The sequence below is a fragment of the Coffea eugenioides genome, chromosome 10 (genome assembly GCF_003713205.1).
Source record: "Coffea eugenioides isolate CCC68of chromosome 10, Ceug_1.0, whole genome shotgun sequence".
NCBI lineage: Eukaryota > Viridiplantae > Streptophyta > Magnoliopsida > Gentianales > Rubiaceae > Coffea > Coffea eugenioides.
The window spans coordinates 13,004,468-13,031,400 of record NC_040044.1 but is presented as its reverse complement, the minus strand read 5'-3'; the positions used below and the strand labels follow the sequence as shown (position 1 = coordinate 13,031,400).

Below are 26,933 nucleotides of genomic sequence, written 5' to 3'. Positions count from 1 at the left end.
TGTCAAAATTTTGGTGTTCAATTGCTGCTCCCATGCTTGAGGGCAAGCATGATTCAGGTGTGGGGGGAATTGATAGGGTATAATTTGTTAGTATTTTTATTATTAATTTTCTCTTCTATCCCTGACAAATATTGTGTTAATTGCTGATATTTACTCATATTTGGTATTTGGAATCAATTTCAGGAATGAAGCAGAAAACTACCAAAAAGGAGGGACTTTGTGAAAAATATGGAGACTTCTAAGGGCTTCAATCCTTGGGCCCTTGAATTGGTGGGGGACCACAAGCTAGTGAAAGGCATTTGGTCATTTGGGCTTCAAAGAAAGCAACGTAGAGAGACTTGGAACAAGAAGTACTTGGGAGGCTTTGTCCACATGTGTGGGGATCACCTAGATAGCTTTTAGTCATCTTTCTTTTGTTGCTTTAAAAGGGGACAACGTACAGAAGCAAAAGATATCGAGGGCTTTAGTTTTAGTTTTTTAGTTTAGTTCTAGTTTTCTTTCTTTGGATTGGCCTCTGACACACGCCAGGTATTCGACAATATTCCCCAACGGAGAGATTTTCTCATGAGGCGTGGTTAAGCTTTTCTAGTCAAGGGGACAACTGACGATTTGGTTCGACAATTACTGTGAGATCGAATCTGTTTTAATTATTTTCTTCATTTATTGGTATTTATATGTTTCTTGATTTTAATTGCTATGGCCTTGTGTATGATTGATTAGTGCGCAATAATTAATTATTCATATAGGCTATTTTTGCTAAATAGGGGTAATTGAATCCGTAATTGTTCGTTATCTCTACCTCAGTAGCAACTGGCGTAATTGGGTTTATGTCAGGGGAGCATATGATCTAATTTAAACAAAACCTCGTATCGTGTTTGTTGGTTAGGATTGGGCCTTTCTAATTATTAATGCAATCTAGAAATTAAATCCTACGGTCGTACCTAGGGTTATTTTTGGGTTAGAGAAATAGCTAACGGTCGTACCTTAGCTATCGAGAAATTAAGGAAGGGTTGGTTGTTTATCGCGTGCATGACAACTATAACTAATCTATTGCTAAATGTTGGAATTATTTCTGCATCAATGATCAGTGCATGAACCATTTCTGATATGTACCCTTGGCTAGAGTTTCCCCAATCATTTCTTTTAATTAATTATTTTCTGCAGTTAATTTATTTAGTTAGCATTTAATCCAAAACCCCCCATACTTTGGACTCTAGAAGAAACAAATTATCCCCAATCCCTGTGGATTCGATCCTACTCACCGCTATATACAAAATCTGTATTTTTCTCGAGTAGGTATTTATTATTATACAGGTTCGGCACCTGTCATATGACTACAATCATTTCGAACTCTACGGGTAAAGGAAAGCCGCAGACTCGAAACAACATCCTCAGCTTTGCTATATCTTCCAGGATAGTGCCTATGATGCTATTATTCAGCCCTTTACCTTGTAATCTGTCAATGATATATTTTCAATCAGATTCAATATCAATTTTGCTCCATCTTTCTTCCTTAGCCAGAGTCATAGAATCTACTTGAATTCACTTAAAATCCGTGAATTTATTGCCATCTTTTTGAATATAAAGACTGGACAGAAGCTGCCTTTGTAGTAGGAACCTCTGGCTTTAAGGCTCTTTTGTGTCACGGCAGCGCTTGTCAGTCAAGGACCAAGTGCTGTTTTTTTTTCCCCTTTTTTGAAAAAATAAAATCACAGTAAGAAAATGACAAATCAGGCTTTACGTGAATTCGAGCATCAAAATGTTGAATTGTTTGGTCTACGAGGTCACCAAAATCCATCAAACATGTTGAAAAATGTTACAAGTCAGTAGCATTCATGAAATTGCCAGTCTCCTGTACAAAATCCATAGGCATAGCTATTTATAATTTGATCCCCCATGAAGAAAGAGGACAACAGGAAACTGTAAAAGAAAAAGATAAATAAATAAAATCAACTTAAGTTTCCTGTGGACAATAAATATGTTGATACTGGCAAGAAAATTCTCATCTGCCATCATTTATCGGCAAAAGAACATGTTTTTTGGGGCTAAGAATGATTGTAACATCACTAAGAAGGGATTCCATCTCCTCTAAAACTGTTGCAGGATGTTGTACCCACGAATGCCTCGTTGATAGACTCATTCCTTCTAATTCCAATGCTACTTCTTTCATGGTTGGCCTGTCTTCCCCCTTCACATTTAAGCATCTTTTTGCCAGCATAGCAACTTCTTTCAGCTGCTCAGCATTTCTTTCAGTGTCGATATTATCATCCAGAACTTCAAACAAACGGTTATCCTTTATTGAAGAAAGAAAATAACTCGCCAGACTTCTCTCCCTTGCAGATCTATCAAAGCACAGTACCTTCTTTCCTGTCAATAGCTCCACAAGAACAACCCCAAAGCTATAGACATCACTCTTCTCTGTTAATTGACTCGTCTGCAGGTACTCAGGGTCTAAGTAGCCAATTGTTCCTTGCACCATTGTCGGTATCTCAGATTCAATCATGGGTACCAATCTTGATGTTCCAAAGTCTGACACTTTCGCGGTGTATTTATCATCTAGGAGTATGTTGACCGACTTTATGTCTCGATGAATAATAGGAGGAGAAGCAGCAGAATGCAAATATGAAAGCGCCCCTGCATTTTCTGTGGCTATCCTCAAACGAGTATCCCAGCATAGAACCGTGGCCTTGGCTTTGTCCTGCATATGATCGAAAAGTGTTCCATTGTTGATGAATTCATAAACTAGCAAAGGGACTTCCATTTCTAAACAACATCCAAGGAGCTTGACCACATTTTTGTGATTGATTTGGGAGAGAACTATAACTTCATTGATGAAGTGGTCAATTTGGGATCTATCAACTACTCTAGATTTCTTGATTGCTACTACAGTGCAATCTGTCAAGTTTCCTTTGTAAACTGTGCCATAGCTTCCTTGGCCAATGACCCTTTTTTCATCAAAGTTGTTGGTTGCTTTTTCAAGTTCTTTAGCAGTGAATATCTTGGCAATATTTGTGCAGTCTTTTTGCTTGATTAGTTCCTGTTGCAGGAGCAAACCACCATTTTCTTGAAAGAATTTTTGCTTTTCGATGATTAGCTTTCTTCTCTTGAATTCAAAGTATAACCAGGAGCCAAATGCAAGTAGAGCTGCTGTGACGAGCGCAATACCTGCAGGTAAGTTGTTTCCACAAAAATAATAAAAATGATAATAAGAAATGAGGCTAACAATAACAACATACTCTTGGAAAACATAGTTACTTGAATGATCATAAAAATATGGCTATTCATCAAAATCAGCAAGAAGGTTTTGAGTTGTTCAGACTTCAGAACATGATGCATGAGTAGATGTACAATTTTAATGTGAATAATTTCAGCTTTCTTGGAAAAAAGTTTGGTGAATGATAGCGTTTACTTTCAAGAATTGGCATTTCAGAACATTCAATTTTCCAAAGTTTCAATTGGAAGTTAACCCTTGTTTCTTGCAGTCTCGAGAAGTTAACCCCTTTACAAAAGGTTTAAGATCCAGTAATCCTATGTACTTGAAGATCTTTATGGTTAATAACATATCAGATTTTTCATTACCACATCATCATTAGAAAACATATGATAGGAAAGTCAATCATGTCAGAAGTAAACTCAAATCAACATTGGTGATGGTATTTTCTTTTCAAAACTGTTATCCTTACTTACTAAATAACACAAAAGCGGAACAGTAGACATGGTTCTGACCTGCAATAATCCTAGTAACAAGTAGCTGCTGGTTTTTCCTTTTGGGGAGGCAAGGTGATATCTTCCCATCACCCTGATATCCATTTGGGCAAGAACATTTATAGCCGCCTATTTCATTTTTGCAGAGGCTTTTGAATGTGCAGGTATTAAGATTTTCATCTTGACACTCATCAATATCTGCAAAAAACATAATAAGATTGGAAGGCACCAATAGAAAAACAAAATAACGTGAATGACATTTGGCATCCCAATTAGTCGATTCTGTACCTTGACAAGCAATGTAAGGGTTGCCTTCATAGCCCTCAAGGCAAGAACATCTATATCCAGGATAACTATCAGGTTCAGGATCGTTTATGCACTTGCTGTTTTTCTGGCAGGCATAGGTATCCAAGTTCTTTTGAGCAATTTCACAAGTCTCATTCCCAATAGTCCAATCAAGCGCTACAGGGAGTTTATTCACATTTTCTATATCCCTCAATAGATCCATAGAGAAGTTGAACCCACCTTGTTCAACAACAAAGACGGAGCTGCAGGGATTAAAGTTCTCAACAACTGAGTGGTTACGGAAGCTCCCCACTGACAAACTAAACTCTGATGTCCCTTTTGGGATGGATGTCTGGCAGCACCCTCCACCTGAACATATCCCATCAACAACTTCCTCTGTGCTGTAGCAGATAGACATGCATCCAGTAGTATACCCCTGAACACCATGAAAACCTTTGATAAAACCGTATGTGTCACAACCTACTGCTGTAAACTTGTTGAGGGTATGGTTTAGGGTGAATTTTGCGAGTGAAAATGTGGTTACCATATGTTTGCTGGGCACCACACTGGATTGACTAAAACATTTGCGCGCAACGAATTGCAGGACATGTATTTGACCTTCAAGGGATATTCTTGCAACATCGATTTCACTCAATTGCGAAATTGGTTTAGGAGGATTGAAGGAGGTGTTACAGATGATCTGGAAAGGTTCATCAAGATAACATCCTTCAGTCATGCCAAAAGGGTAGGGGATTTCAACGTCCCCACAGCTACTATTGCAGCCTGGTTTGGCTATAGGAAACGCTGCAGCTGATGCAACCACTATTCTTGAAAACAAGATTGCCAAAATTACTACAAGTATAAGCTGAGCCATCATAATCGTTTGCAACACCATTGATGAAACTTGTACCAAAATTGTGAGATTATCAGTTTCTTGAACATTTTATTTGGGTTGCAGGCCTTGGAGACTTGGTCCATTGACAGGAAACAATTGCAAGAAGTTAACTAAAATGTGTGAGACAAAGACTAAAGACGTTTGTACGAGGAGTCTGTGATTGGTCAGCCCGTATGAATACTGGCCGGCTGAAAGTTCTACTTACTTTTGACATATATATATAAGTTGTGTTTGGATTGCATTTTCTGTCATTTTTCATGAAAAAATTACTGTAGCGATTTGATATATATGAGGGAAAAAGGTGATAGGGAAATGTGATCACGGAAAACGATAATATTTTCCGACGGAAACAAGCAATCCAAACAAGGCCAAGAGACAAATGTAGTTACACGATAAATTTATTCTGAGATAGCTTTACTGTAACACGATAAATTTACACGATAAATTACTGTAGCAATTTTATTCTGTAATTACAGAATAAATTTATTCTGAGATCCCAAGCCAAGAGACAAATGTAGTTACACGATAAATTCAGGGTTTTACAGATTATCTGTACCTGCCAGTTGTTTTTTTCCTTTTTTATTCGTTAGATTACATAGCAAGAATGTTCGGCATCGAATTATTGGTTGCTTTTCAGTGTCTTTAGGAAAATGGGCTCAGTAGACTGATTAACAAAACAAAGGATAAACCACACTGATCTACACACATGACTGTCACGTTACCAAACATAATTCTTACTAAGCTTTGCAACCAAATAACCTGAAAAAGCACTTTTCACACTAAATTTTACCATGTGTTGCTTGCATATGGATTTTACAAAGCTTCCCTCTGAATCAGTGGCGGAGCCAGAAAAAATTTTCAGTGGGGGTAAAAGTAACTTTAAAATTTTTTATCTACTCTTTTTTTAGTTTTTTAAGAAAAAAATATTTATCAACAAGTACAAATGATGCATATATTTCATGAAAAACATCAAAAGACAGACTCAAAATTATTACTGTAATAATAATTTTATTTCAAAAGCAAACTGAACCATTTACAATTGCTCATGACGGGTTTTTATATTTTGATAACGGTTTACAACCTTTTCATTTTAAATATCACGACGTATATTTTTCTCAATATAAGTAACTAAACAATTATCCATCCAAGTATCTTCCATTTTATTTTGTAACCGATTCTTCACTATATTCATCATTGAAAAAACCCTTCTACGGTAACTGTAACAACAGGTAAAATCAAAGACAACTTTAAAAGCATATACACCAATAGATATACAAAATTCCAGGAGGCACACTTGAAATTACATCAAATTTTTACAGGTATTATAAAAATTTAAGAGAGACAGTAAGGGCCTATAAACCAATAGATACACAAAACTTCTGGGGATACAATTAAAATTATATCAAATTTTTATAGATATCATAGAAATTTAAGGGGACAGTGGGCCCGTGTCCCAGTGCCCCAAGTGTAAATCCGCCAGTGCTCTGAATGGACTACTTTTGGACTTGTGATAAGTTTATAATTGTTATGTGTACCTCTTTTTATTTTTTTATTCTTTATTTTTTTTCAACTTGGATTTGGAAAAAGTCTATGCAACTTAACATTGAAATGATGAAACTCGAAGGGGTGTTGCCGTCCCCCTAACCTTGACAAATGTCGAGACAGTTAAACTTGATTCTCATAAGAAGAAAAACTGCAATGGATTAAGGCAATAATATACACAGTATTATATAGTTTAGGTCGGGAGAGAATTTAACTACTTGAAAGACCAGTTAGTTCTTGTACCATATATCTTTCTACGGTGACTGATTAATTTGTTTGAGTCTCTAATTACTGCTTCTAATATGTGGGATTTCTGAAAGCGTTCTTGTACAGGTTTTGTTTTATATATAAAAGTACATTAATTGAATTTTTCATTATATAAATTCTGATGAAATAAATTATAGGAAAAAAGAGATATTTTTCCTCAACTTTTTTGTTCTGTACAGAAGGAAGTTGACTGATAAGGAGTATGGCTAGGCTAAGGAGATGGAATTTCAACTTATTCTGTAAAAGATAGCGTACCAATTTGGTGTCAAACCGGAATTTCTGACTAATTTTTAGCCTAAATCATGCTCACAATATCACTATTCCAAGTTCATTTTAGCTTTATGTTGAATTTGTTTTTGCCTCTTGCATCTTCTTCTGCCAATTCTATGTATGCAATTATGCTTTGTCCCTTCTTCATTGTCTTTCACAGTCCATTTTGTTCTACAAGGAAGCATAATAATCACCGCTGAGTGCGAACCCTCAACAGAGATCCCTTTCTTCTCTTTCTTCTATTTTCATGGTGTTCCCAGTTTGGGCCATCGTAACAGCATGCAAATGCAATAGTTCGTCTCACCAGATACACCAGTTTGAGCCATCTTCGCGGATTCAGGCTAATCAGGATATGACCAAACCATAGTATACTCATTGGTTTCATGACAACAAGTGATGCCAACACTATCTCTGGCATATTGAGCTAATTAAAGTCGCTTCTGATAGAGATGAGTGCTCCTGTTAGAAACTCAATAAGTCAAACTTGATTGAAAAATGCATAAATAAAATTCCAATCAAGTGCAGCTCAGCAAGTATATCTGCTTTGAATATTCTCTAATCTTCGCCTTCAGAATGTAGCTTCAGAAAAAACCTGATCTGTGAATAGTCAACTGGATTGATCCCAAATTGCGAGGAGCTCAACCGGTATCAAATTTCACAAAAGCTTTTCTAAGCCAAATACCAGATTCTGCGCAGGGAAGCACAAAAAAAAAAAAATACTCAGGGCAGGCAGGGGGAAAAGTAAACAAGCATAGACAACAAAGATAATGCAAGTTAATTTCAGCCACCTTAAAGCGCACTACTCTTCTAATGGCTAGGATTAGGCCTGGCATGAGAGATTGCACATCCGTAATATCATGTTTGATCGTATAGACCTGAATTCAGAAATACCAGAGATGACATTATCACAATTGAAGAAGAGTCTAGTGTTCTGCATTTCCTAGGGCAGTTTAACAATGGATATTCTGCTAACCTCTCCGGGCCTGGAAAAATACACTGTGGTACTAGACGGTAGCCCTGGAACAACTAGGCTGTGCACTCGCACTCCATCTTCTCCAAGAACCTGACCTCGTGCCTAACATGATAACAGAGCCAAGAGGTATTATGTCATCAAGTATGTAATAGGATTGGAATGCTTGTAGCTGTAAATACTAAACAAATGGTAATTGTTTCTTACCTGGACTTCAGTCGAGATATCTTGTCTGTTGTATAACTGACCTATATTGGAGATGTTGTTTGCAATTTGTATTGCATCTTGTGTTGGAAAATCCTGTCAAGCAACAACATCAAATCAAGACAAGCTTGATATACTTCTCCCAGAACAGATGCTCAGAGTCAGAAATCAGAACGGCTCGGTTATTCAACTAGCTGCAGAATCAAAGCATCTGTGAACTTACAGCAGCATTTGCCCTGGATTCAACTATTTCTACATTGTTGTAATGGAAAGAAGCTGAAATCGCAGCTTGCTGAAGGAGTATCGATCCTATTGATAATGTTGGAGCCACCAGACACCCCTGAACATTACATTCCTAATTACCATGAGAATGCTACTTAATTTATGTCGAATAGAAAATTGAATTAATCAGTTCTTGCCTACATAAGTATCCTTGTACAAATCACAGGTAAATTTTTCATACCATTAACGTGTATGTTTCTTAGGAGAAGTTCAGGATACACAGAATTTGATAGCTAAAGCAGTAGAATTACAATGATTCAATAACATAAATCTCACCCTGAGCTCACCATGCTGGCCTTTTCACAGAATGATGACAATGCCATCACTGTGTCCTGTTTGATGCGGGGCACATAAACCACACTATTCATGCCAAATGCTGTTGCCTATTTTGTACCACAGGCAAGAACACAACAAAAGACTAGTCAATTCCCAGGATTATGTAATGTACTGAGAGTAACAGAATTGAAACTTATCACTTTTGCCATCTGTTTTGATGCTGGAGCTTATCTAGAATGGACCTGTTTAACGTTGTCATAGACTGTTGTAGGATCTGTGAAATCAACAACAACTGCCATTCCTTTAGACTGCAAACAAGGTCCTAACCATGTAAACAATCGATTTTGTTACCAAAGAAATGCATTTTCCTTTTACTTGATTTCTGTGTTGTTACCTGAGATATGGAACCCAAGACCATGGTAAGGTCGTTCATTATAGGAATTTCCAAAGCTTCTTCCATGTCACAGACCTGAAAGTGTAATTAAATAAGGATCACCAAACAAAATTAAATAAACCAGAAAAGTTGTAAGAAAAAAAACAATAATGATTCAATATAAGTGGGAAAGAAGATAACCTTTCCAATATCTTCTCCAACAAGGTAGGAATCCACTGCACCCGCCACTTCCATCCCCCTTGCTTTTGTAACAGCAACTACAGCTGCTCTTCCTATTTCCTTGGCTGCCCCATTTACGATTACCTCTTCCCCATGATACAAAATGTATTTAAAAAAGAAAAAACTCTTAGCTTCTTTTTATTACTCTAATGCATGCAAATTAAGCATACCTGATAAAATTTCTGCAATTGCAAATAAAGTTCTACCTTGATGTTGCTTTGTCCTCCAGGCTGCATTGAACACGAGATGGACGGTGCCACGATTTTCTTGACATTTTGGAGACTGGACGTATAGCTCATGGGATGAGAATGGCAGCTCAAGGCTGCCATGGATGCTAAAAGCCTCTCTCGCTGTAAAGAAGAGGGTGTGGTTATAGAAACGGATAAGTTTATTTCTGGCGATGTTTTGCGTTGTTCTCAGGATAAGGTTTCTGCTCTTTTATTGTCTTCCTTGGTCCTTAATTATCAGGCCAATTTCAGGAATACTTAATACTAATAGCATTCATTCTTTACCCTATGTTGATCATGTCATCACCACAATGCCATTTGAGCTTTGATGGCCACCAATTATTCCAAAAGCTGTGTAATTCCAACCTTAAAATTGATATGAACAAATAAAGGACTAACTCTACTCAGCACCCCCTAAACTTGTACCACTTTCTTGCTTTGACTCTAAACTTCAATTTTAGACAATTGTACCTTCTAGTCTCAAGTTTGTCCCATTTAAGTATAATCAATAATTATGTTCGCAAAATTAACGAGATAAAGGATGGTAAAAATTAAATGACAAGATATCATTTTGTTCAAACTATGATCCCTCAATTTTTCTTAACCACTCTCAGTTTATTGTCATTAATCTATATAGTTACAATCACTAATACTGTTAGCAAAATTAGCGAAATAAAAAGTGGTACAAATTAATGGAAAGCATTATTTTATTTTTGTTACGATATCTTGACACTTTTTTGACCATTTTGGCACATTTTCATTGATTTGTTGATGCTGTTAATTTTGCTAGAGTTGTCATTGATTGGATTTAAATAGAACAAATTTGGGAGTGTAGGGTGCAAAATGTATAAAACTAAAAGTTTAGAATACGAAGTGTTTAGAATTGCAATTTAGGGCGCAAAGTTAGAAAATGGTACAAGTTTGGAGGTGCAAAGTAGAGTTAATCCACAAATAAATGACTCTATGGGCAATGTTCATTAAACTTTTTCTTTTTCCTTTTCTTTTCTTCTACAATCGAATTCATTGACTTTCGCAGCGTAAAAGTACGACACTTTTATATAATTTAAGACAAAGGAAGACAAAAGGCAAGTAAATAGAATTTGAACGCCAGGTGTTAAACTTGAATAAGCTTTAGGAAAAGAATTATGGCTGTCAATAATGCTTTTACAGGCCCGATCTCACTCCATCTAGCCCTATAATTTATGGGCTAAACTTTTTAAAAATATGACTTGGGTAAGCCCAAATTTAAAATTAGTTAAGTTTCAGCAACATTGTCCCTAGCCCATACATCTGTATATTTAGATGTTAAACTTAATATACATGTTAATTAACCAAAATTAATATGATTGTAAATAGGAGGTTTTGGGTTCAAAACCTCTTTTAAAAAAATACTCATTATTTCAAGAACTAATATTATTTATAAAATTTGCAATCATAATAATGATTACTCTTGTAATAAGTATCTTAAACTTTGATTTGCTTAATTAATATCTTAAACAAAATGTCTCTATGAGCAAAGTTCATTGAACTTTTTTTTTTCTTTTTTTATCCTACAGTCAAGCCCATTGACTTTTCCAATTAAACAGATGATACTTAGAAAATTTTCACTCATGCCCAGTTTCTTAAGGCTAGCAAAGAGTGTATTTGTCAAAGCAAGAGCATAGAATTTGAATATGATTGCGTCTGGGGTTAAACTCGGATAAACTTTTCAAAAGGGGCTCTAATGAGAGGAATCGTAATCTTTTTTCAGGTTCTTATGTATCTAGTCACCAAATTGTTCTAAAGTAAACAAATATTCCACTAGCATGTATTTAAAATAGCATAAAAATCATCAATTCTTTGTAGCCTTTACTATGTAGGCAAACATTTAGTCTGTCATAGGTACTCAAAATTTTAGTCTAATTTCTTATATTTTTAAGAGATATGGTTTTAGGTAAATAGCTGAAAGAAGACAAAAGTTTTAAGGTGAAATTACAATTTTTAAAAGGTATGCCAGTGAAAATAGAAATTTGGAAAGATTTTGGCTAGCTAAAAGATAAGCTTTCTTATGTTGCCACACATATTTTGTTTATTTCTAGAAGGTGTTGGGTGCGTATTTCGGATTTTCGGAATCCAAGTGGAATGACAAATTTCACCTCGGGTATAGGCTTTCGTCATTCTTCTTACATGTTTGGTTTGGAACCAAAATGAGGTTTCATTCAATCAATAATTTAGTGATTTTGAAACCTAAGTAACAAGTGTGCAATGATAGGGCAAAATTTAATATTTTCATTCATATTTAACAATTCTCATAGTGATCTATCAAATAATCTGTACTGGTAATATCAATTTCGCTATCCATCCCTAATGCTCAAACTCATTTACTAAATATCATCTTTTTCTTTTCAAGTAACTCTCACCATTGCCACCACAAAAGAGGGAGGGAGCGGTCTTCACCTTGAAGTGTTAGAAAAATAAGTTCTTCTTCTATAATAACAATAACAAATTTTTAAAAATCTCCTCTATATTTATAGTTTTTGCCTCGCTAAAACTTGATAAAATTCTATAATGCACTGTCTAGAATACACATACATAAAAAGAACAATTTCAGAAACCTCTCCTAAGGTTTCACAAAATATCATTTAACTCCTCCAATGTTTTCAAAATTTTTCTCAGCTCCCCTGAAGTGATTGTGGAACCATATGTCGCTATTATAAGGGATCAATTGTCAATAATATCCTCAATTCTTCTAGCAATTATTTATTCTGCTAATAAGCAAAAAAATTAGACAAAACTATTAGCATGTAATAACAAAAAGCCCGAGAAACAATTTGGTGCCACTTTTCTTCTATACCAGCAAAGGCACGGAATTATCTCTGACAAAGTTTCAAAGGCACACAATTCTTTTGTTAGATGAAATACTAACTATAAAAGGACTCTTGTTTCTATGATGTAGAACCATCCTTTTTTTCTCGTTTCTGTTCTCTCTTCTGTAATGAACAATACGAGAACTTGGAGCAGAGGTAAAAGGATTCCATAAGTTTGAAATGAAGGCATGATTCTCAAAACAAAACTGCAGAACAAGTAAAAATCCTGACTGGAGCTTTAAATGATCATCTAGTACTTAATAGGAGATGATCCGAAGTTCAATATCAAAATAGTTACATAAAAATGAGAGATTGATGTAATTTTTATGTTCTGATGAAGGAGCCTTTGTTGATTGTGAGGTATTCTTGATGATCAGGCCATAATACCTATGTTGTCCTTTTATTTTTGTATTTTGTTGGACTTGATAACTAATTTTACAATTTAACTAGCGTTTTAGTAAGTATTTTTGATATTGAATGCCGAATAATATATGTGATTTGATGATAGATGTTTGATGATTATGTTATTTATGTCAGCGATTCAATGACTGTTTAGTGATGCAAAAAGCTGCAATACATAAGTATGGAGTAAGTTCTTGATAAAGAATCTGCTTAGGATCATAAAAGCTAGTATTATTCCTTTATACAGCTTGTGGAGAAAATTTTGTTTTGTAACTTGAGTTTTGCTTTGAACATCATATACGTTGACTTACAATGTGTATAGCTCAGGATATAAATGGATGAATGAAGAAATGATGATTACAATGAATTAAAAGTATGATGCATATGTAAACCTTTTATTGTGCTGATGAATAATTATACACATGGTATACTATTTGCAATATTCCAAAATGTAATTCTTACAACAGCTGATTGAAACTTTTCTTGGAAACACATTGATACGTTCTACGCCCTATTTCAGACGGAACCCATAACACGCAAGTCCTGGATCTAGAATCGGATGGTATCAACGTTTGAATAGCGAAAATCTAGACAAACTTAGACCACACAAGAATATCAAGATTGGTAGATGACGCCACAATCAAGGTGACTGCTTGATGGATAAGTCAATGAGCACCTTAGAAACCATTCTTAAGATGTTCAAAAGTATCTTTCACAAGTCAAAAGAATTGTTTCACTCGAGAAATTGAATGTTAGCAATTTCTCAAAATCGTCTATAATATAAGTCAATGAGCACCTTAGAAACCATTCTTAAGATGTTCAAAAGTATCTTTCACAAGCCAAAAGAATTGTTTCACTCAAGAAACTAAATATTAGAAAATTCTCAAAGTCATCTATAATGCTTCTAAAATTCGGCTATTTATACCCAACTTACAAATCTAAATGGGTCAAGATTTAAACTCTTAACTAACCGGACTAATGAATTAATTAAGGCCCAACTTAGACATAAACTGGCCAATTTATTCTCCTAACCTAAAAGTCTCATTCGACTCAATTAAACAAGCAACTATGTGGATCCAACTTGCATGCAAGTTAGCCCAATTTATTCTTGAAATAAACGACCGAACTAAGCTGGAGAAACTAAGCTAAAAATGACTCCAAAGCAGAAAACTTGATCCGCTTCATTTGTAAGCCCTTGATGTGAACCTATGAACTGCAACTGGATATACGAATCTTAGGATCCAATGGAGTTTGATCAACATAGATGAGATTAATAAAGATTGTTTCAACATGCTTAAGCCCTTCAATGGATCTTGACACTTCATTTTAGTCTGACAGCCCACACTGGAGCTCGAAATGCTCCTTTAAGTGTCATAGCTCTTGCTCTAGTGACCTTATTCACGAGAACCCACATTGGATTACCTTGAACATCTCGCATGCTCACATCACACATTGACATGTAGAATGAGAAGAATTGTTGCATATGATATTGTAGTTCATTGCATGGGAAACAAAGTTAGAACTTCTAATGTAGATCCAAGGAATTTGCAATATATTGACCTATTCAATGATATTACTGACAAGGAAATGAATGACTTGCCTGGAAATTTGAATATACTTTTGCACATGAAGTGTGGGATTCCTAGGACAACATGCTTTATGAACATTACTACAAACAAATCAGTCTTTGTTATATTCAAACTCCATGAAAAGGATCTTGTTGTCAACTTGTATGTGCCACACCTGGAAATTATTCCTACAACAGAGGAGAATACCGTAGAAAACAACCAAACTAAGAATGCACAGAAAACTTAGAAATCAAAAAAGCTCCTATTCATGTGGAATACATTGAGGCTAATGATGAGATTTATGATTCTAGGTCTAATGACTCTTGGAAGGATAATATATATAGTGACTTGGAAGATGTCATAAATGAAGATAGGGTGTCAATTTCTTCCAATGATGAGGGTGAAATTAACTTGTCTAATTATGAGAAGAATAAAGATGGCCTTGTTGTGCTTGAATCAAAAATTGAAAAAGAAGTGGATCCTATTAGAGCAGTCATGAAGTCCAAAACAATAAATTTGAAAAAGGATACTTTCTACCAATGTGGATGCATTTAGGGCAGGCTTGAAAGACTATGCAATTTAGAAAGGATTGCTACTAATGAGGTTAAAAAATGAAAAGAGTAGGTATACTGCCAAATATGGTGCTCAGGGTGGTAACTGGAGGATTCATGCATCCCTAATTGCTAATACAACTATTTTCATGATTAAAACGTATACACCTAAGCATGTATGTGTCATGAATAGGAAGAACTCAAATGCAACTCTTGATTGGATTGTAAAGAAACTAATTTATGTGATGAGAGACCACCCAGAGATGACAAACAAGGAAGTTATTGTTAAAATGATGAAGCATGGAGTGTAGCCAAGTAAAATGCAAATCTACAAGGCAATAAAGAAAGCCTTTGAAGAGATAGAAGGATCACAGTATGAGGCACATGGAAAATTGCCAAAATATGCTAAGCTTTTGATGATTAATAACCCAAGTAGCATCATGAAAATTTGCTATGACAGGCCCAACCTTCTTATGGAGTCTAAATTTTTGAGATTGTTCAAAAGTTTTGAGGCACAAAGGATAGATTCCTTGCAGGTTGCAGCTTATTTATTCACTTTGATGAATGCCATTTTAAAGGTGCATTTGGGGGTATTCTGTTGACTGCTGTTGCTCTTGATGGAAACAATGTTGTTGTTGAGTATGAAAACAAGGACACATGGAGCTGGTTCTTTTATTATTTTCAGTAGTTATTTGGCCCATTTCCTACTAACATTCCACTCACCTTCATGAGTGATAGGCAGGAGATATGTTACTTGTTTCAATCTTTCATCTAATTAGTCTTCATAATGTTTCATACAGTTTAATGCTTGTTTATTATTTATGACTATTTATGCAAATATTTGTACAAGGTCTTAATCTTGCTTATAAGGAACAAATGCCACAAGATAATGCAAGCTATTATGATTGACACATCTATAGCAAATTCAAAATGAAATTTCTAGGATTGCTTCTAAAGAGATATTTTTGGCAAGTAGCAAAAAGCTATGATCATACAGACTACAACGAGGCTATAAAGATTGTGACAGCCCCACCTTCGCCTAAGGCGAACCAAAGGGTTCGGCGGACCGCCTGCCCAACTCTCGCCAGGACTCGATCACTCTATTCAGATAAAATAAGACAAAACCTTGAGAAAAAGTAAAACAAAACCAATTTCCAAACTTGAAACGCTTACTTACATTCATTTCTATCTCAAAAGTAACACAATCCCAAATGTACAAAGCTTTAGGTTCCCAATACTTTCAACCCTAACCAAGCACTAGAGTGAGTACAATTGCAAAAAATAACTTCAAAAGGACTAGGCTATACTATTCTATACAAGTCTCTCGCCCTTGCTCGCATCCCCTGTAAGAAAAACAAAACTAACGGAATGAGTTAAAAGCCCAGTGAGATTCCAGACACATAAACAAACAATGAGTTCAATGCATTAACCATAGATAGCAAGTAATTCCAGAAACATGACAATATAAAGCAATAATAACATTCATTAAAAGGATATGTACTCACATGGAGCCATTCACTCATTTATTCATTCTCCTTTCACGTCCTTATTCCTCCATTCGTTTGAAAATGCATTTTGATAAGTAAAACCCTTCATTTACATTGACATTCGTTCATTCATTTCATTTCACCCCCTCCTGGACGTTGGCCAGGCTCCACCAGACTACAAGGTAATACTCGAGTATACCAAACGTTCACCCAGGGTCACCAAATCGCCCGACCGAATCTGCTTCTGGCTCGAGTCGACTGGCAACGAAGGGCAAGGGCCCAGTTCAGCCAAACGGCTTACATTCATCCGCAACTAGCATTTAATTATTTAATCATTGAAAATTTCACATTCATTTAGGTCGAGTGCGATAAAGTACACACTCGCCTAGAAAACTCATTTTAAGCAATCATTGAAAACATTTAACATGTTATCATTCGTTCATAACAAGTCATATAATCAAGAACAAGCCACATAGTCAATGAAAATATAACAAACAAGGAACACTCACCTATTTACGCAAAATAACGTCTAAAATATCCTTCCGGATAACACTATCAATCACCAAGGAACCCTAATATAATCAAAAGAACACATTATGCTTCAACCACCAATGATTTAAATGATTCAAAGAAAATTCGAATACGTACTAGTATAAAGTATAAATATGGTTTTGGTAGTGAAAAGAGTACATTTAAACCAAAGGACATAAATAATGTAAAACTTATGCTCACTCGTAAAACTTTAAAATCTCCATTTGAGTCGAAGTGACAAAGAAAACGTATTTCTATTAGTCGAAAATTTCATTTTTTCAAGGGTACAAGTTTCGGCCGAATTCTAACTTATATACCTCAATAAAAGAAGACGTAAATACCCTAGATGGTTCACGTGGTATTCGCTCTCAAATCTTACTCAAGTCGCAAGTATATCGACCTAGTTCTCGAGCGTAAATTTGGGCAGCACGCCCTTTGTATTTACCTATTTTCCAGCCATTTATGGCTTCATTCTTTTCCTCAATCAATCCCAAAGTCACACACAAAATCATCTCATTTCAATAGCCATTCCATAGGCTCCAAGTCATACAAGTACAAAATCAAGCTAGGAACATGTGCGGAAATGAAGGTTGAGTCAAGAAATAAAAGACAGATTTGATGTTGTTTTGCGTAACGGACACAACCGAGGCTACACATATCGGATTGGGGTGAAATTTATACCGTTTTGAAGCTAATACAGAGGGCTACAACTTTCGTGTTTTGGCTAAATACTAGTTCAGTACATATCATGGTGAAAAGACATGACCAGATTGGTGAAATATCCAAAACGGATCACTGGATTCACCTAGGGCAGTCAGGGTATTTCGGTCTTTTTACAAGCTACGTTGCTCTGATTGAGCTGAAATTTTGTAGACAACTATAAAACATCATTATCTACAACTTTCATGTTTTGTACTAAGCCTAATTCGGCCTCTAACCTAGTCAAACAAAACCGATCAGAACAGGGGAGGTGAAAAACCCTAAAACTGAAATTTCTATAATAATACTTCCAACTATGAAATATGCTCATAACCTACCCAAAACTACAACTTTAAACCACAAATTAGCAATTAATTGAAGTAAAGAGGAAGTTCTTGGCAAAATACCTTGGAAACTCAAGAAAATGGTAGCTTAGACTTTTCTCCTCCAAAACAACTCCACCAAAACCTTTAAACTTCCTAGTTGAGCACTTGTATGGTGTAGTTTGTGATTTGGGTGGTTGAAACTCAAGATTTGAGCAAGAATTGAGACTAGAAAATGAAGAACTTTCCTTTCTTGTTTTGCTCCTCAAATGGGTCGGCCAAGACTAAGAAAAATGGAAGAAAATTGGGTCAAAAATTGGTTTTTAGTAAAGGTGTAAGTTAGGTCAAAATCCAACCTCTAATGGGTTTGCAACACTTGGCCCTTCTAGTGTTTTCTCTAATCCTTTGGCTTCCAATGGTTACATCATATAACAAACCTCTAATTATCCTCTAGCACCTTGTATAATAATAACACTTAGCACAAAAATCACTTAGTCACCAAAATTATATCGCACTAGTAGATCCCACGTCTATAACGCACTTCAAATTAACGTACACTAACTCATACTAGGAAAATGATTTTAAAACTATACTTGCTTGTAAAAATGCATAGAAATTTTAATATTTCCAAGAAAAGTATAAAATGCAGGCAAAGAAATAAAATAATGCTGAGAAAATGTGAAAATTTTTGGGTTCTCACAAAAATGATAAAGGATAGTAGCTTTGGAAGAGGTAGAAAAAAGAAGGGTCACACTGTGAAGCACATGAAAAGTTGCCAAAATATGCTAAACTTTTGATGATTAATAACCTAGGTAGAATCATGAAAATTTACTATGATAAGCCCAACCTTCTTGTGGAGCCTAGATTTAAATTTAAAGGAACAAAGGATGGATTCCTTGCAGGTTACAGTCCATTTATTCACTTTGATAGATGCCATTTTAAAGGTACATTTAGGGGTATTCTGTTGAATTTTGTTGCTCTTGATGGAAACAATAGTTTGTTTCCATTAGCTTTTGCTATTGTTGACCATGAAATCAAGGACACATGGAGTTGATTCTTTTATTATTTTCAGGAGTTATTTGGCCCATTTCCTGCTAACATTCCACTCACCTTCATGAGTGATAGGCAGGAGGTATGTTACTTGTTTCAATCTTTCATCTAATTAGTCTTCATAATGTTCCATACAGTCTAAGATTGTTTATTATTTATGACTATTTATGCATACATTTGTACAGGGTCTTAATCTTGCTTCTAAGGAACAAATGCCACAAGCTAATGTAAGATATTATGATTGGCATATCTATAGCAAGTTCAAAATGAAATTTCTAGGATTGCTTCTGAAGACATATTTTTTGCAAGCAGCAAAAAGCTATAATCTTATAGACACAATGAGGCTATGGAGAGGATAAAAGATATTAGCTTAGAAGTTTGGAGATACTTAGCAAACATTCCCAAGTCTACTTGGGCAAGACATGCATTTTCAATTGAAATTAAGTGTGATCATGCACCGATAATTTCAATCTTTCAATGCATAGGTTGGTGAACTTAAAGGAAGGAATATACTGGCTCTAACTAAAGGACTAAGGGAAAAACTCATGAAGAAACTGCATAAGAAGTATCAAAAGGATGCACATTGATATCTGTTGTTACTCCTACAAATATTGCTAAGTTGAAGGAAATTGCAAGCCGATCAAGAAGATGTGAGCTTACAATGGCTAGTTAGAAGACATTTGAAGTAGTTGATATGGATAAGTCCTACATAATTAAGTTGGATGAGAAGGCGTGTGAGTGTGAAGCTTTCTAATTGATTGGCCTTCCTTGAAAACATGCTGCACTAGAAGCAGTTTATAGAAGGGAGAAACTGGAAAGTTATTGTCATGCAGCTTTTTCAAGAGATCAATATCTAAAGACTTATGTATCAATGATGAACCCAATTCTACATGTGAATAGGCGGCCTCCTATAAAGGAAGTGACACCCAAAATAGTTTTACCGCCACTCAAAAGAAGAGTTGGTAGACCAAGGAGAAATAGAAGAAAAGCACTTGATGAAGGAATTCCTTCATCTCAACACAAGCAATCAATCATCTTCTGGTGCTCTAAGTGTGGTGCATTTTGACATAATAGGAGAACTTGTCAAGGAGCTCCTACTGTTGAAAAAAAAAAGACAACTCCACTTCTGCTAATCAGGTAGCATCTTTGATTTATGGCTTGCATATTTGTCGCTAGGATTCATATATTTATGCATCTATGTTTGTATTGTCAATTTAGGTGGTCAGTCAAAGAGGAAGACCAGGAAAGGGTATTGCCAATATAAGATGGGTAAAATTTCAATCTCACATTACAGCATTTTTTGTATTTAATACCTTATAAATGAACTTCTTTGTATCATGATTTGCTAGGATCATGCACAAGGAAATGTACATGTGGTTGTATCAAATCAAAGTAGTAACATAAGCACTCAAAATCAAGCTAATGGAACTAATGTTCAAGTTAATCAAACTACTAATACTAGTACTAGTGCCAAAAAGGTATATGATATCAGAAATTAGCTACACAAAAATCCTGTACTGTTTTTTGGTTATGAACAATTCACTTATAGATTTTGTATAATGCTATTAGAGAGGAAGACCTTTTGTTGGAATTGGAACCATTACTGCCAACAATAATAGGAGAAGAAGACCAAATAAAGCTGGTAATCCACAACAAACTCCAACAGTCACTGTATCTACAATTACTCCCAATGATGATGCATCTCAAACTGAAAGAAATGGGAGTTTCTACTACTACAACTATGGGATCTCACAATGATAGTAGCAGTTTAAGTAAGTGGTTCTAATTATGCAGATCTAGTCCATCTTCTCAATGAAAAAAGAAGCAATATAAATAGATTTTTGTGTATTCTAGTAGAACTGACCATGTATAGTTCTTAATATTGCAAGCCTCACTATCTAGATAACCATTTCTAGATGGTGTTTTGAATATATATGGATTGCTATATGCTTTTGTTAAGTACAATGGATAGCTGATACCAAGTACTCATTTGTATTTCCCCCATCTTTGAACTACTCTAAGGTGGTGTTTTTTTTTTTTTTTTTTGCTTGGGAATTACAATTTAGGCAATGTTACTGTGTCTATTGCTGCTATTGACATTATTAGAAACTCCATGGCTTATTAGTATTATGTTTCAAACGTGTTTTTAGCCACCTATAATGGCAAGTTGAAACCAGAATTCTTAGCTTTCTTTGTCTTGTATGCTCTGCTGTTTTCCAACTAGTATAGCAGTAGAGTATTGGTCTCCTTATACATGGTGCTCTATGTTCTTGATTTGTGACTGTTCAATAACTTTTTGGTGTAACAATAATGCAACAAATCTTAGTAATCATTACTCAATAAAGAGCAGTTTCACCTCATTTTGATATAACTTAACAGTTATATCCAACTTATCTTTCATGTATGACCAGTAAGGCTCAAAACAGTTTGGCAAATTCTACATTCTTAGTTCTACTTCAACCAATTACTTTAAAGATTTGAATGAAAACATAAATCACTAAGAATACAAGATTGATGATGAACAAGATGGTGATAATTGCATTTTATTGAATTAGAATGTTGGTTTCTTGCATATGCTTTCCTTTCTTCACTGTAGAATTAGTTTCATTCTTCTCTTTGATTTCCTTCATACCGCAGGAAGTAGTTGCATTTTGAACAATTGAAATAGAGTTTATCCTTTTTTTTTTTTTTTGCTTTCTGAAAATTTTAAAGTAGCCTTATGATTCTTGATACTTAACGATGATGATGATTAGTATGAGTGCCCTCCATTTTCTTCTACCAATTTCCTTTCAATTTGCCTATATACTTTAGTTCTTTTTGCCTTTTATTACTACTACAACATCTCCAAGTAGCCGTTGCCTTCCAACAATCTATTAGATGCTCATTGCAGCAAAATTTTCTCCTTTTCACACTTTCACCCTCTTACATTCAAACTATTTTTAATTGAACACTTTTTCCCTTGATTTCTGAAATTTTTATATTTTTTGGACAGTCTAAGGGTATTAAGAGCACTAAAATACTCTCTCCCCTTCAATATGCTTTTTCTAATATTACTTTTTCTCAAAGGGCTTGACATTGTTAACAAAATGTCAATTTGAGAGGAGCGAAGAGAGAATTTGAAACATTGGGAGAACTAAGTGATATTTGACCAAAACCTGAGAGGAGGTTTCTTTGACCCTAAACATGGCTTATTCTCACCAGCACCACAAATGGGCAGACCGTGCAATTAAACAAACATCTGTGTATAATGGGTGCTGGAAAATTGTTCCAAACTCTAAAGAATAGCCTTATTAAACTATTAGAGCAATCTTCAAATTTTCTGAAAAAAGCTGTCAATGACTTTTCTCTTACTAAATATCCTAATCCTATAGTAAAAGATTTCTTTTTATTTTTGGGATAATTTCAGAAATTTCCCTTCAAGTTTTTAATAATTGCAGGCAACTCCTTTGTAATTTTAGGAATTACACTTACTTCCCATGGTAGTGTAAATTTAATTCTTTATTTTATTTTATTTTTGCAGGTGAAGGGTGGAATTTAATAAATGGAGAGAAAGAAAGGGAGATTTGCAGCCAAGGTTTCTAATTCTTGGGCCTCAACCTTAACAACTAAACACTTTAATATCTCTCATAAAACACTTAAATCTATTTATAAAAATTAAATAAAAAAATTTCTTATCCACAAGAACCAATGACCAACTCAATCTCAAGACTTCAAAAACAAATAATTTGAGATAGGTAAACAATCAAATTTTCATGCCAAAAAAAAAGATGAAATACAACCTACGTCTATTTGATACAGAGACCATGAATCACCTAAATAAATTGCTTAGCATGAAACCTAGATCAAAAATTAGTTTTGTGATTTGGTTCTTTAGTATTAGTGAACTCACTTAATCCCTCTCTTTTATTTTTTTTAGGTGCAAGCAAAAAAATAGATTCGTGAGACACTAGCCCTAGGCATAGGATGGGTGCATTTAGGATATTAAGATTTTGATGAGTTGGATTGGGGTTAATGTGGTAAGCGTGTGTTGGGTTCTAATTGTTGTTGAGTGGTGGATGAGATTCGGGATAGGAACTCCTTGGCTATGTAAGAAAGCTGCAAATTTTTTTAACACTTCGCAATCTTATTTGAATTACATATAAAATAAATCTTATATACATTGACAATACATATATTATTTTGACTGAGTGCACATGATACATATGCAAAATTTTGATTTCGTATTCAAATTTAGATTACTAATCATGCATCTAAACCTTATAGTAGATACGCTGCCAGTATATAGAGGATTAATCCTTATATTTAATATAGATTTAGTGAGTTTCACTTTTATTTGAAATATTTTTATTGGTCAAAAATTAACTACTAGACTTGTCAAATAATTGGTTCAGACTGTAATAAAATTTCTAAGATAGAGGCGAGATAGAGTTTAAAGGATCGTTGATAGTATAAAATAGCACTAGCAAGTTTGAAAGAGGTTATAGAGAAAAAAGTCTGGTTAAATTAGGAAAGGGATATTCGAGAATATTTGAATCAAAATCTGTCCTACATCATCTTTCTGGGCCTACTTTGTTACTTAAACTATTAAAAGAAGGGAAATGAGAGTAATTTCTTAAACCTCAATGGAGCTCCTGGCAACTATGACAAACCTCAGAGGTGGTTTCTGTAATTGTCTCTTTTTCATAATACCACTAGCTAAAATACACAACGATGAGTTATGTCTAGAATAGGGCTGCAAACGAGCCGAGCCGAGTCGAGCTTTGAGCTAATCGAGCCGAGCCTCGACTAAATTTTACCAAGCTCGAGCTCGACGAGCCGGCAAATTTCAAGCTCGAGCTCGAAAAAAAATAAAAAATAATTATTTTATTTTTTAAAAAATAAATAAAATAATATTTTTTTCTTAATAAATAATAAAATATTAAGGATATATACGTAATTTTACTATGAAAATAAAAAATAAAAAAATATATATAATATACATAATTTTATTATTAAATAAAAATAAAAATAAAAAATATATATATATACCCAAGCTCGCGAGCCGGCTCGTGAGCTAACGAGCTTAATATTCTGAGCTCGAGCTTGACTCGAGCCGCTCGCGAGCGGCTCGATTCGTTTGCAGCCCTAGTCTAGAAATAGCAGAAGTTTGAGTTGCAACTTGCAGCAGGAATCAGATGGAAATAATAATCTAATCTCCAATGTCTCAAACAGCGATCCGTGAAAGAAAGGAAATCTGTGATAGCATTGTCTCAAGGAGGAGAAGAAAAAGGAGTAAATGGACAAATAAAAGCCACATAAACCACTATATTGAATTGGATTCCTCGTGATAGTTGAAATTACTTGTCTATTAAAAATATTCAAACTTCAGAATTTTTTTTAGTTACTTCCATATAAATTCAAGAAGCTAATGCTACTTTTCTTCTCAAATACATGTAAAGCATAATTAGGTTTCGTTAAGAGATGAAATGCAATGTGTTACTGAAACAATTAAAGGCCCAAAGTGCATCTCAATGTTTTTATGTTGCTTCAAATATTTAATCACTCTTGAGTCATGATATATAGTCAAAAGTAGAAAAACTGAGAACTGCAACATCCATTAAATTTGATGTTGGCTTTTCAATGAAGTAATTAAAGAATTTTGGGCTGTTGATAGTTTTTCTTTTTGAAATGAACCAAATATTCTCTGCTCATCAGGTTCCATAAAAAATTTTGGACCATTGACACATCCAGATCTACATTGACTCCCAGACTGATTAAAACCTTGACCACAACTGCAAATGATACCACTCATTGGTTTATCACTCTTATTAATTAGGAATGACACCACTCATTGGTTTATCATTTTCATTGACCCACTAATCAATCAAATAGTTGAATGTTAATTATGATGATTTTGATTGGACACATCGTTACTAATCATCATCAATAATTAACTAGCTATTTTTCATCAAAAGTAGTATTAACCTTATATCATTCTTGACCTATTTATAGCTTGAAAGTTGGTCTATTTTTTTTTTTTTTAAAAAAAAAAGATTTCCCAGTAAACAACATGTTCCACCTTCAAATACTTTATGCAGTATGTCGGTACAATGCTCACTAAATGCCTGAAGGTTATAGATTTGTATTCTAGTTCCAGGATAAAAGAGCTTTCTTAATTATAATTTGTGAATTACGCTTATGCATGAAACGCACTTTACTATAAACTAATTAAACTTACACGAGTGATCAAGGGAGAGTTCTTTCCACTATCAAATTCAAAATTCTAAACTTGACATTTGAAGGAGGAAACACTTGAAGGTAGGAAAAAAACATGGGGAGAAGTGAGAAGATATTTTTTTTAAAAAAAAAAAAGAATTTTTATATAGGATACTCGTTAACACGCCTGCATTTCATCCAATCTATTATGTATATACATACATTAACAATTACTACTTTCTCTTGTATTTAAACATTTTTCCTAATTAATCTTCTTATATTTATACACTTTTCTTAATTAATCTTATATTTTCAGGAATCTAACCCCTCAAATATATTTTAACGAGTGCTCTATGAATACCCATTAGACAAACCGAAAAAAGGAAAAAAAAAAAAATCGGACCTACACAGATGTGGCAAAAGACCAGGATCCCTCCATCCATCCTTCGGTCCCTTTCCGTTTTATTCTTCGGCCGATTTCCTCATTGACGACCACAAATTCTTGATAACGTTTTCAAGAGCTTTAAATTGTAGATGACCAAAAAAATGCTTTTACTTATGGGAAAAAAGTGCATGTCACATTATATCTTTTTAAATTTGACTTCTTTTTTTTTTTTTTTTACACATCTGTTAGTGTTAAAAATAATTTGAATTGCAAATCTGGTTTAATTTTTAATAGCTATTTCAATAACTCCTTTTCCTTGAATAAATTTTCAAAATGTAGAACCAAATGAAAAGCACATCCAAAGCCTTGGCACATTTCCTCTAGCTTAATTCCTTGAGAGGTTAAAATCTATTCTAATGATCATATCTTTGTAGTGATAAAAAGGAATTAATTAATTAATTAATTGCATTATGCTATTATTATAGCAGAATAAATTAAGCAAAATCGTGCACAACATATATACCTAAACAGTGGGTTGTACGGTCTCCATCACGGAACTTCCGCACAGAATATCCCTCCCCCACTGCCACCAAACTGCGACCACGTGAGACATCTCATCGACGGTCGTTAATCTACCACGTGTACACTGGTCCAGCCGACGGCGTTGATCGTTCGGTCCAAAAGTGTCGGTGGCAATTACAAATCGCATTGAAGAGAGAGAAAAAGGTCGAAAGGATGAAGACAGCGAAAACGGTTGGTGGTTCAGATGACTGACACGTGTACCTCTGAGAGATGTGACGTAATCAACCCTGTTTTGTGTTCTTGGCAAAGGGGAAGGTGACGTAACGTGCTTGAATGCGTCTTTTTATATTGCTCTCACTTAATCCGCTTTGTCTTAAGGTGGATAAGATTTTGGCTAATGAAGCTCTAATTACGTAGAATTTTTTTATTAGTTTGCTTAGGATTTTTTTTTTTTGAAAAGACTTGATCCTATTAATTTTTATTTTCAAAATTTAAGGGTTTTTTTCTTTTTTCGACTTTAGAGAACCTAATCCGTTAAAAGTGATGATGATTCAGAAAGTTATTTGAAAAACTAAAGCATCATGTTTATGTTACAAAGAGTATTTCTGTAATTTGATGTTAAAAACTTAAAATTCTTCTAATAAATTAGTTTTAGTCAAATCCAAAACTTGCATGAAATGAGAACATTAAAATTTAGGAAAGCTAATTAATATGCAAAACGTAAGGCCTCGAAAAAATTTTTACTAAAAAAAACTATGATAATGTTAATTCTAATGGTTTATAGATAATATAAATATATGGCCAGCTTTATCTGTGGCCAAAAAATCAGAAAAAAGGC

At 34.5% G+C, this 26,933-nt stretch overlaps 2 protein-coding genes across 2 annotated transcripts; both read right to left on the bottom strand.

Moving 5' to 3' along the window:
• Positions 1-2,002: 2,002 nt before the first annotated feature.
• LOC113750458 (wall-associated receptor kinase 5-like) lies at positions 2,003-4,864 on the bottom strand. The gene is made up of 3 exons (XM_027294429.1): positions 3,994-4,864; positions 3,727-3,903; positions 2,003-3,165 (listed from the first exon to the last, which is right to left on the bottom strand). Exons 1-3 carry the CDS (start codon positions 4,862-4,864, stop codon positions 2,003-2,005), a joined length of 2,211 nt encoding a protein of 736 aa, XP_027150230.1.
• A 2,435-nt stretch (positions 4,865-7,299) lies between these two features.
• Positions 7,300-9,728, bottom strand: LOC113750045 (dihydrodipicolinate reductase-like protein CRR1, chloroplastic). The gene is made up of 10 exons (XM_027293961.1): positions 9,516-9,728; positions 9,271-9,393; positions 9,091-9,165; positions 8,939-9,004; positions 8,708-8,803; positions 8,362-8,478; positions 8,142-8,234; positions 7,938-8,039; positions 7,753-7,839; positions 7,300-7,652 (listed from the first exon to the last, which is right to left on the bottom strand). The coding sequence occupies exons 1-10, from the start codon at positions 9,636-9,638 to the stop codon at positions 7,620-7,622; spliced, it is 915 nt and encodes a 304-aa protein (XP_027149762.1). The 5' UTR covers positions 9,639-9,728; the 3' UTR covers positions 7,300-7,619.
• Positions 9,729-26,933: the final 17,205 nt, after the last annotated feature.

Coding starts and splice junctions, on each gene's coding strand:
- LOC113750045 (XM_027293961.1), bottom strand. CDS start 9,638: ATGGCAGCCTTGAGCTGCCATTCTCATCCCATGAGCTATACGTCCAGT. Junction 9,005..9,090: donor TCTTGGGTTCCATATCTCAG/GTAACAACACAG, acceptor CCTTGTTTGCAG/TCTAAAGGAATGGCAGTTGT. Junction 8,804..8,938: donor TCTATGACAACGTTAAACAG/GTCCATTCTAGA, acceptor GGTACAAAATAG/GCAACAGCATTTGGCATGAA.
- LOC113750458 (XM_027294429.1), bottom strand. CDS start 4,864: ATGGCTCAGCTTATACTTGTAGTAATTTTGGCAATCTTGTTTTCAAGA. Junction 3,904..3,993: donor CCCTTACATTGCTTGTCAAG/GTACAGAATCGA, acceptor TGTTTTTTGCAG/ATATTGATGAGTGTCAAGAT. Junction 3,166..3,726: donor TGTTACTAGGATTATTGCAG/GTCAGAACCATG, acceptor ACTTACCTGCAG/GTATTGCGCTCGTCACAGCA.